Here is an 11573-nt window from a genome sequence, read left to right as displayed (position 1 = left end):
AGGCGGGGTTAAAGGTCCGTCACCTCATTGGTGGAGCTTCAGACTTCAGTCACTGTAGATCATCTCTATTAATATCGAGTTATTAAACCTCACATGAGTCTGAAGCTGTAAAGACTCTTTATTTATTGATCTGATATTCTACAATAGTTCCAACTTTCTTCATCGTGAACATTTATTCACCAAACATTAGACAACTTTTTTTTTTTTTTTTTAATAATTTCAGAATCTAGATTTCAAATAATTAACAGATTTTGTTGCTTCTGTTTCCAGAACTTTCCTTTTTAATTCTCGCCTTATTTATTCCTCCTTGTTCTTTCTATCCATCTTTCAACCCCACAGAGAGAGAGAGTGAGCAAGAGAGAGAGAGAGAGAGAGAGGCTGCATTTATTTAATAGTTCAGAATCAAACAGCAAAGCTAAATAGTTTCTATCCACACATTTACAGTGACGGCTGGTCAGTTTAAGGAGGAACCACGTGCACGCTCCTCGTGCACACTCCTCGTGCACACTCCTCGTGCACGCTCCCCGTGCACTCTTCTCTCAGCTCACGTCTTCAAACACGAGATGGAACATGAGGTGAAACAAATACAGAGAAAAGACGACTTATTTCAACTCAACACGTATTTTGTTACATTTGATGACTGGTTTATTGTCCATTCGTCCTCGTCCTTCGTCTTCGTCTCCCTCTGAGACCAAGTGGTTTACATTGTCCCTGTGTGTGTGTGTGTGTGTGTGTGTGTGTGTGTGTGTGTGTGTGTGTGTGTGTGTGTGTGTGTGTGTGTGTGTGTGTGTGTGTGTGTGTGTGTGTGTGTGTGTGTGTGTGTGTGTGTGTCCTCTCCTCTAGACAAGAGGACAGGTGGAGGACAGGAGGAAGAGGACGGGTGGAGGAGGACAGACAGTGTCCTGGCTCTGCAGGCGGTCCTCAGGTCCGGTCCTGTCTCAGCGAGGACAGCAGGGGGGGCAGCAGGTTGAGGGCTGGCCGGTGCTCCTGCAGCCCCAGAGCCACCAGAGCCCCCGCCAGGAGGGAGGTGACCTGGGGGAGGACGGGGGGCGGAGCCGGCATCACCTGGACACACGGAGGACAAGGTCACCGATCAGTCCAGGAATCAACTCTAGGACACTTTGTCTTTTCTAAGAGACGCTTGAAGCTCCTGCTTGTTTGTTTACATGTTCAGTTAAAGGCTCCGCTAGTCACCACTAGTTACCGCTAGTCACCACAAGTTACCACTAGTCACCACAAGTTACCGCTAGTCACCGCTAGTCACCACTAGTCACCGCTAGTTACCACTAGTCACCACAAGTTACCGCTAGTTACCACTAGTCACCACAAGTTACCGCTAGTCACCACAAGTTACCGCTAGTCACCACAAGTTACCGCTAGTTACCACTAGTCACCACTAGTTACCGCTAGTCACCACTAGTCACCACAAGTTACCGCTAGTCACCACAAGTTACCACTAGTCACAAGTTACCGCTAGTCACCACAAGTTACCGCTAGTTACCACTAGTCACCACAAGTTACCGCTAGTCACCACTAGTTACCGCTAGTCACCACAAGTTACCGCTAGTTACCGCTAGTCACCACTAGTTACCGCTAGTCACCACAAGTTACCGCTAGTTACCACTAGTCACCACAAGTTACCGCTAGTCACCACTAGTTACCGCTAGTCACCACAAGTTACCGCTAGTTACCGCTAGTCACCACAAGTTACAGCTAGTCACCACAAGTTACCGCTAGTCACCACAAGTTACCGCTAGTTACCACTAGTCACCACAAGTTACCGCTAGTTACCACTAGTTACCACAAGTTACCGCTAGTCACCAGTAGTCACAAGTTACCATTAGTCACCACAAGTTACCAGTAGTCACCACAAGTTACCAATAGCCACTGCTAGTCACCACCAGTCACCACCAGTTACTACTAGTCCGGTCCCGGGACGTCCGGTCCAGAGACGTCTGGTCCAGAGACGTCTGGTCCAGAGACATCTGGTCCCGGGACGTCCGGTCCAGAGACGTCTGGTCCCGGGACGTCTGGTCCAGAGATGTCCGGTCCAGAGACATCTGGTCCAGAGACATCTTGTGACTAAATGAAAGCTGATCTGGGATCAGCAGGACTGACTGAAGACACATGTTGACATACAGAGTGACTGAACAGGGGAACTGATCTCAGCTCAGTGTATTTGTCCACGTTGACGTCGTCACAGTGAGACGAGTTCTGACGTCTTCCCAGGACAGACGCCCACATTAGCAGCTGTGGACCCGGTGTCTCACCTTGTCCACTCGGTGGCAGTGGATCAGTCCGTCCTGTCCCACGTAGAAAGTGGAAAACGCATCATAGGACCTGAAAGAGACGTTCAGATCAGTGAGACGAGGACAGACCGGGTCTGCGTCCTCAGTCTCTGTGTCCTCCAAGTGATTTAGTGAAGAGACCCGGGGGTCTGAAGGAAACTGCAGTGTTGATTATTACATTGAGTGTTTAGATCAGGGGTCTCGGACTCAGTTCAAAGGTTTTAGTTTGGACACATAAGGACAACAGGGACACCGTGGCAGGAGGACGGGACACCAGACCCTCTTCACTCCTGGTTGCTGCCCCACAACTCATAAAAACTAAACTAGATGAAGTTTTCTAGGGATCATTAGCAACACAACCCCGATAATGGCCTCTAAAACACAACTAACTCAAACTCCCATGATGCATTGCAGCGATCAGCTCCTGTGTCCTCCTGCCATGGTGTTCCTGTTGTTCAGTGTCAAAATAAAAGCTGCTGCTGTGAACAGCAGGCACTAGCCTAAATGTCTCGGTGCCACCATCCGAGGCCGACGCCCCCAATGATATTATACTTTGATCACAAGGATCAAAGTATAATATTATTCTCCTCAAGCCACGACACGTCTCCCCACGGGCCGGGGGGGTTTGAGACCCCCGACTGGAGGACGGTCCAACGTCTTGTTGGACCCCGAGCCTCACCTGTACAGGAGGGACTTGTCCCTGCGGTAGAAGCGCAGCAGTAGGGAGTGGTAAGGCAGCCCTTTGATCCTCCAGCGGGCTCGGACGCTGCCGTCCTCCGGGTGCTTCGTCAGCTTCAGCACATCCAGACGCGCTTCGGCGTAATAGCAGAGACACAGGAGACGCCAGAGGGACAAGGTGAGACGGTACAGCAGGCGCCCCCTACACACACACACACACACACACACACACACACACACACAGTCAGTGCTGGGCCACAGAGAGTGTGTGTGTGTGCGTGTGTGTGTGCAGCAGACTTGCCGGGTGTGCAGGTGGAGGAGGCCGTTGATGAACTCCACCTCGGTGGAGTACATGCTGTAGTCATGGTTGGACATGAAGAAACCAGGAAGCTGCAACACAAAGACCAGGTGAGCTCTGCACAAACTCGGATATGGAGTTCCTCCGTCACCACTGCAGAAGGTGGAGGAGCTTTCCAGTGAGAAACTGTTTTACATCAACTCTTGACCAAAGTAACGGAGGAGGGAGGGACTGACGGAGGAGGGGGGGAGGGAGGGAGTGACGGAGGAGGAGTGACGAGGAGGATGGAGTGACGGAGGAGCAGGGAGAGGAGGGAGGAGGAGTAGTGACGGAGGAGCAGGGAGAGGAGGAGTGATGGAGGAGGGAGTGACTGAGGAGGAGGGAGTGACGGAGGAGGAAGGAGTGACGGAGGAGTGATGGAGGAGGAAGGAGGGAGGAGTGATGGAGGAGCAGGGTGAGGAGGAGTGATGGAGGAGCAGGGTGAGGAGTGATGGAGGAGGGAGTGACTGAGGAGGAGGGAGTGACGGAGGAGGAAGGAGTGACGGAGGAGTGATGGAGGAGGAAGGAGTGATGGAGGAGCAGGGTGAGGAGGAGTGATGGAGGAGGGAGTGACGGAGGAAGAGGGGATGACGGAGGAGTGACGGTCTGTACTTAATTTGAAGGATTTTTTTAATTATAATAATTTAATAATAATTTTTATAATAATTTAACATTTCACTTCCTTTTGCAGAAGAATATTTCATTTTAGTACAAAGAGTGAAACTCTTGTTAGTCTGCCGCCACCTGGTGGACGTTTGAGGTCATTACATCCACATTCAGCACCAACACACACACACACACACACACACGCACACATTATTAATGAATAAACTACACATTTATTCTCATTAATAATTTCTGATAAAATTACTTCCGGTGATTTATTACTGTGAGTAATCTATTACTTACAGTAATGTAATGTTAACAACCAGCCATAGATAAGGGACCCTGCCTTACCTCCAGCCTGAGCCTGTCAAACATCAGGTCCAGGTCCTGGTCTCCCTTCCTGTCCCCGTCGGGCCGCGGCCCCCCCCCGGTGATGTCGGGCCACGGCCCCCCCCCGGTGAGGGCCCCGGGGCCCTCCGGGTTCAGTCTGAGGCGGGCGGAGGTCAGGGCGCCGTCGAGCGCCAGGCGTGTGGCGGGACAGTGGAAGCAGTAGAAGGTGGAGCCCAACACGTAGGGCGCCGGGCAGCCCTCCGCCTCGAACAGACTCCGGAAGCTGCCGCGGCTCCTCGCCGTCTTCAGGTTGTCCACCATGATGTCATCCGGCCTGCAGCCGTCCACCGTGGTCAGGGGGAAGGAGAACTGGGAGGACGGGGCGGCGGCGGGACGGAGCGGCGCCCCGGCGCGTCCCTCGGCGAACAGGGGGACGTCCAGCAGCGTGCGGAGGCCGTCGCACTCGCCCAGTCTCACCGGGACGCAGACGGCCCGGGACCAGTCGTCCTCCGGGACGCCGGCGGCCTGGGACCAGTCGTCCTCCGGGACGCCGGCGGCCTGTGACCAGTCGTCCTCCGGGACGCCGGCGGCCCGGGACCAGTTGTCGTCCTCCGGGACGCCGGCCTGGTGCAGCGGGTGGGACAACACCGGCTGTCTCACGGTCTGGTAGCGCAGGCCGTTGGGGGGGGACAGGGCCCAGGCGGCGCTGCTCAGGGGACGCGTCCGTCCCCTCCGCTGGCCGTCCAACACCTGGGGACGGGAAGAGGACGGATCATGGTCACCTTGGTGGAGCCGTCCCTCAACAAGTCATCAAAGAGAAAAACCTCCCAGTGTTTGTTGACGTTCAGCTTTGAAGTCCCAGTGAGATGAAGGTTCCACCTCCAGAACCCTCTGGTGTCTCTTCTAGAACGTTTTCCTGCTAACTGGCTGAAGGTCAAATGTTAAAACACGACAATCTGAGAGAAAATAGCCACTAAACGGCGCTAGTTCCTCTGCTGGGCGGAGCTTCTGACAATAACAGAGTGACATCACGAGTTGTGCACACGCCCAAGTTGTGTTTACATTATGGAGGATCAGAGTTTTGACCACGAAGAGGCTGAATTGAACCAGATTTCATCATCATGGTCATTTCATTGATGAAGAAGACACAGAAGGTGGTTCTGCCATCGGTGACCCCGTCTGGAACATGTTTGAGGAAGCAGAAGACGCTTCGTCCTCCATTCGTCCTCGTCTCCTCGCCTCAGCAGCCGCCAGTTTTCACCTTTGAGGCTTTGAGGCTCCTGACTTTTGGCAGAACGACCGGCTTCCTGGATCCAACACGTCCAAGAGCTAGAAGACTGAATCACTGAAGACGAGTCCAGGTGTTACTGGATCGTCTACTAGCTGCGCAAGCTAGCGGCTCCCGCTAGCCACGCGAGCTAGCGGCTCCCGCCGCCCGTGCTCCTTTCCTCCTCTCTGGTCTCTTCCAGGCTCAATCTTTCATCAAGGCTCATAAAACGTCGACTAGAACTTCAAAATACTGTAAAAACTTGGATATTTAAGAGGAAACAAGTCGATATAAACACAACAGATCCAGATCTGCACAACTTGTGATGTCACACATAGGCTCCGCCCACGAAGAAGAAGGATTCCCCCGACTTCCTCGGCTGGAGATTCAAAATCCAAATAACTTTGTTATGCGACAACAGTCGGAGGAACCTTACAAGTAGAACCCAACTACTGTTTTTTACAAAGTAGTGTTTTACGTTTCACCGGGACTTTAAACGTTAAAACTCGACGAGGTCAAACGTCTGAATGTAGCGAATCGTCGTCTCGCGTTCACAACAAACAACCGACTTCCTGTTTGAGTGTCGCCCGGTGAGGAGCGACGTGATTGGTCCGTCAGTACCAGGTGGTGTAGAAAGAGAACTCCTGAATTACAACATTCAAAGATCCTCAGCATCACATTTCTTCCCTCTTCAGCCAATAGTCTCAGGTTACCTGACTGAGAGTCCAGCTCGTCCTCTGGACGGGAGTCTGTCCCCCGTGGCTGAGGACACGTCCCATCCAGGAGGCCACGCCCCCTCTGCTCGCCGCCATTCCGCCCAGCAGGGTCACCAGAGGACCGCCGCGGCCCCCAGTGGCCTCACAGCATCAAGTCCAGGGACAGACAGGACAGCAGGCTGGGTCTACTGGGGACACCGGGGACACCGGGGACACCAGGCTGGGGACACAAAGACAGAAAACATCAACCATCAACCTTTAGTATTGTGTAGCTTCCCAAGATGGCGGCGTGTTCAAATTCCAGAAGGAAACAAAGAAATATGTTTAATCTGATTAATCTTTAATCTGATGTGACAAGTTTAACCTGAGTTAATCCAGAACGTTACCAAGAAGTTAACTTTAACCTGAGTTAATCCAGAACGTTACCAAGAAGTTAACTTTAACCTGAGTTAATCCAGAACGTTACCAAGAAGTTAACTTTAACCTGAGTTAATCCAGAACGTTACCAAGAAGTTAACTTTAACCTGAGTTATTCTAGAACGTTACCAAGAAGTTAACTTTAACCCAGGTTATCCCAGAAGGTTACCATGTTGCTAACTCTAACCCGGGTTATCCCAGAGGGTTACTAAGAAGTTAACTCTAACCCAGGTTATCCCAGAGGGTTACTAAGAAGTTAACTTTAACCCAGGTTATCCCAGAAGGTTACCATGTTGCTAACTTTAACCCGAGTTGTCCCAGAGGGTTACTAAGAAGTTAACTTTAACCCGAGTTGTCCCAGAAGGTTACTAGGAAGTTAACTTTAACCTGAGTTATCCCAGAGGGTTACTAAGAAGTTAACTTTAACCCGAGTTATCCCAGAGGGTTACTAAGAAGTTAACTTTAACCCGAGTTATCCCAGAAGGTTACTCAGAAGTTAACTTTAACCTGAGTTATCCCAGAGGGTTACTAAGAAGTTAAGTTTAACCTGAGTTATCCCAGAAGGTTACTAGGAAGTCAACTTTAACCTGAGTTAATCCAGAAGGTTACTCAGAAGTTAACTTTAACCCGAGTTATCCCAGAGGGTTACTAAGAAGTTAACTTTAACCCGAGTTGTCCCAGAGGGTTACTCAGAAGTTAACTTTAACCTGAGTTATCCCAGAAGGTTACTAAGAAGTTAACTTTAACCCAGGTTATCCCAGAGGGTTACTAAGAAGTTAACTTTAACCTGAGTTATCCCAGAAGGTTACTAAGAAGTTAACTTTAACCTGAGTTATCCCAGAGGGTTACTAAGAAGTTAACTTTAACCTGAGTTATCCCAGAGGGTTACTAAGAAGTTAAGTTTAACCTGAGTTATCCCAGAAGGTTACTAGGAAGTCAACTTTAACCTGAGTTAATCCAGAAGGTTACTCAGAAGTTAACTTTAACCCGAGTTATCCCAGAGGGTTACTAAGAAGTTAACTTTAACCCGAGTTGTCCCAGAGGGTTACTCAGAAGTTAACTTTAACCTGAGTTATCCCAGAAGGTTACTAAGAAGTTAACTTTAACCCAGGTTATCCCAGAGGGTTACTAAGAAGTTAACTTTAACCTGAGTTATCCCAGAAGGTTACTAAGAAGTTAACTTTAACCTGAGTTATCCCAGAGGGTTACTAAGAAGTTAACTTTAACCTGAGTTATCCCAGAGGGTTACTAAGAAGTTAACTTTAACCCGGGTTATCCCAGAGGGTTACTTAGAAGTTAACTTGAACCTGAGTTAATCCAGAAGGTTACTCAGAAGTTAACTTTAACCCGAGTTATCCCAGAGGGTTGCCATGTTGTTAGCACGGTGCCGTTAGCATGCTAGGCCGCCGGCCGGTGAAACGGTCCGGTTCCGGGACGTTACCGGGAGCAGCAGCGGTCCAGGCCGGGCGGGAGGGAGGCTCTGCGGCCAGGCTCGGTCCGGCGGGGCGGGGGGGGGCTGGGGGGGGCGGGGGGGGCTGGAGGAGCAGCGCCGCAGCACAGGTTTCCTTCAACAATTCCCACTAATGTCACATCAACTCGCAGTGTCCTTGCCCGTGCGGGTTGCCAGTTCTGAGCGCAGTCAAGCCGCTGAAGCAGCCCTCGCGCTGGGCAACAGTCCCGCGCTGCTGAGTGGCGCGCGCCTACACCAGGCGTTACCGCAAGAGCACGCGCAAACGGATTTCAAAATAAGAGTGACTTTCCCGTGAACGGGGTCTGTGAATTAGTTCATAAAACGCAAATTAATAAATTAATTTTCACTAACCAACTAATTAAAACCGATTTTCTTTAATAACGTTGTGAAGACAGAGGGAATTGGTTCATGTGCTGTTGCAGGAGGGCTCTTATTTTGATATGCCACATCAGCAAGTGATGAGAATGGGCTTATGTTTATAGTGTTATAGTGACATTAATGCATCACTGACTGAAAATGTGTTTTGTTTTGTTTTTTGCTTCTGCAGGCAGTCGGTTTTATTAATATTTCACTATTAACAGTTTGTATACGTCACACAGTCATTGATTTAGTTTGTTGTTATGTGTTATTATCAGCAGTAGTGTGTATTTGTGTTGTATTAACGAACTTGATGAACTTGAGACGTCATTCATTGAACTTAACTTTTACTTTGAAATCCGTTTGGGGACGCTCTTACGGTAATGCATGGAGTAAGGGCGCACTGCGAAACAGCTGCGGCTGTTTTACCGTTTTCTGGACGGGGATCTGTCTTCACACCAAACAATGCAGTCAAATGACAAACACAACTAATTTCCAAGCTCGTGTGACAGAAAACACGAACAAGCAACACAAAGCCAACATGAAACGTTCAGAAGAGGACAGATAAAGCTTTTTTTACTCTAACTTTCTGCTCATAACTCTGATTTAAGTCATAATATGCTGGATTTCTTTTTGTCAAAAAGACTAAATCAGGGTTGTGATTTATTTTTCTCAGTTTTTTTTATTCTAATTTATTTTTTTGCGTGAATATTTTCGAAAAATACTTTCAAACGTTTGGGAATCCGTCCGGCTCGTTATTCCAACCTGGCAACCCCGGTGCCCGGCAGCACATGATGACGCTGCTGGGCGTCATGTTGCGTTCAAAGCCGTGGGAAATCCCGATGCTGCACTGAGACACACGTGATGGGAGGTTTTTCACCAGAGTCTGAATCAGAACACAAACATTTATATTTCCCCTCAGCCGAGACGCTGCGACACCAAACAGGGAACTCGGGTGTCTTTTTGTGATTCAAATTCAACAGAGAAGGTAGATAAGTAGATTTCAAATGTAGAAACGTAGACATTGGTAAGTAGAAGCTGGCAAGGACATACACTCGGTAGATGCACGGTTATGTAGGAGAAAGTATGCATATACAAACATTAGATACAAACAACAGAAGAGAATGCATCAAACATCAAAAATGCAACGTCCCATAACTGATTTCAGAATAAAAGCTCCTTTCTGGTCGGCCTGAGGGCTGGAGAATTCTTCTCAAATAAGGAAAAATGACTTTAGAAGTCAAACTTTAAAGAAAAAGAAAAAAAATCTTCATGAACTAATTGTTTACCTGACTTCATCTTAGTTTAACTAATATGTCATTGATTAAATCAACCTCTTATATGATAGCAGGCGGCCGTATAGGCAAATGCTCTGGGTGCAATTAAGGTCAATGAATAAAAATGAGGAGTGTTTTATTTGCTTATATTATTATTCTTTATCAAATATGATGTTCATTATACAACTTATTAATGTTTCACAAGAGTCCAAGAAAACATGGCGATAACTTGTCTAAAAATAGGCCCTATTTTCGGGCGCATCACAACACCGCTCCTTGTTTCCTGCTCATTGTGAGCGAGGAGTCCTCATCCAAGATGGCGGCCACGCGCTACGTCAGTTGTTTTCTGCTCATTGTGGGCGACGAGTCCTCATCCAAGATGGCGGCCACGCGCGACGTCAGTTCCAGCTACAGGAAGCCCGTGGTCTGCGCCGTGACGTCACGAGGCGGCATGACACGCGTGTAGCTCTCGGTGCTAAGTAGAGACCCGCGCAGGCATAAAGCTCAGTTTTAACTGTGTTCAGGCAGAAAGTCGCCGGAGAATCAACAAGATGCCCAAGAAGGTGAAGGAGGAGGCGGAGTGGGTGGGTGACGAGGACGTCCCGGCCGCCGGTGAGACGCCTTCCTTCACGCTGTGCGCAGCTAGCCGCATGCTAATTAGCCGGCAGGAGCTCCGAGAGACCGTCGCTCCTGTAAAACTCGTTTAAAGAGCTCGTGTGGTCGTTTTGTTGTTGTTGTTGTTGTTGTTGAGCCGAACCGCCCGCGGTGCTGCGAATCCCGCAAACTACCTTCACTGAGCAGGTTGTTCGAGCCTACTGTGGTTCAAACTGCCAGCTGGTAGTTTAACTCCAGTCACTGGTGGTTTGATTCCAGTCACTGGTAGTTTAACTCCAGTCACTGGTGGTTTGATTCCAGTCACTGGTGGTTTGACTCCAGTCACTGGTGGTTTGACTCCAGTCACTGGTAGTTTGATTCCAGTCACTGGTGGTTTGATTCCAGTCACTGGTGGTTTGATTCCAGTCACTGGTAGTTTGATTCCACTCACTGGTGGTTTGATTCCAGTCACTGGTAGTTTGATTCCAGTCACTGGTGGTTTGATTCCAGTCACTGGTGGTTTGATTCCAGTCACTGGTGGTTTGATTCCAGTCACTGGTAGTTTGATTCCAGTCACTGGTGGTTTGATTCCAGTCACTGGTAGTTTGATTCCACTCACTGGTGGTTTGATTCCAGTCACTGGTAGTTTGACTCCAGTCACTGGTGGTTTGATTCCAGTCACTGGTGGTTTGATTCCAGTCACTGGTGGTTTCACTCCAGTCACTGGTGGTTTGATTCCAGTCACTGGTAGTTTAACTCCAGTCACTGGTAGTTTGATTCCACTCACTGGTAGTTTGATTCCAGTCACTGGTAGTTTGATTCCACTCACTGGTAGTTTGATTCCACTCACTGGTAGTTTGATTCCAGTCACTGGTGGTTTGATTCCAGTCACTGGTGGTTTCACTCCAGTCACTGGTGGTTTGATTCCAGTCACTGGTAGTTTAACTCCAGTCACTGGTAGTTTGATTCCAGTCACTGGTAGTTTGACTCCAGTCAGTGGTGGTTTGATTCCAGTCACTGGTAGTTTGATTCCAGTCACTGGTGGTTTAACTCCAGTCACTGGTGGTTTGATTCCAGTCACTGGTGGTTTAACTCCAGTCACTGGTAGTTTGACTCCAGTCAGTGGTGGTTTGATTCCAGTCACTGGTAGTTTAACTCCAGTCTATAAAGTCCCAGTGTGTAAAGCCACTCACCCACCCTGGTTTACTTGATGTTTACATGATGTTTACATGATG

General features: G+C 49.0%; 2 protein-coding genes across 3 annotated transcripts in view; one reads left to right on the top strand and one right to left on the bottom strand.

Annotated features, from left to right (window-relative positions):
- Window positions 1–123: 123 nt before the first annotated feature.
- On the bottom strand, window positions 124–8259 carry cUnh6orf136 (chromosome Un C6orf136 homolog). Its single transcript, XM_080515808.1, has 7 exons — window positions 8081–8259; window positions 6220–6442; window positions 4261–4989; window positions 3268–3356; window positions 2968–3168; window positions 2271–2340; window positions 124–1065 (listed from the first exon to the last, which is right to left on the bottom strand). Exons 2-7 carry the CDS (start codon window positions 6316–6318, stop codon window positions 922–924), a joined length of 1332 nt encoding a protein of 443 aa, XP_080371934.1. The 5' UTR covers window positions 6319–6442; window positions 8081–8259; the 3' UTR covers window positions 124–921.
- Window positions 8260–10204: 1945 nt separating this feature from the next.
- Window positions 10205–11573, top strand: part of abcf1 (ATP-binding cassette, sub-family F (GCN20), member 1) — a 15889-nt gene continuing 14520 nt past the window's right edge. For both annotated transcript variants that reach the window (XM_080515801.1, XM_080515800.1), the window contains exon 1: window positions 10205–10356. In XM_080515801.1, the coding sequence (XP_080371927.1) occupies window positions 10296–10356 (61 nt within the window). In that variant the 5' untranslated portion in view covers window positions 10205–10295. The remainder of the gene's footprint in view (window positions 10357–11573) is intronic.

The sequence above is a fragment of the Blennius ocellaris genome, assembly GCF_963422515.1.
Source record: "Blennius ocellaris genome assembly, chromosome: 20".
NCBI classification, from domain to species: Eukaryota; Metazoa; Chordata; class Actinopteri; order Blenniiformes; family Blenniidae; genus Blennius; species Blennius ocellaris.
The sequence above is the reverse complement of the archived record's forward strand: the minus strand, read 5'-3'. Positions and strand labels throughout refer to the sequence as shown.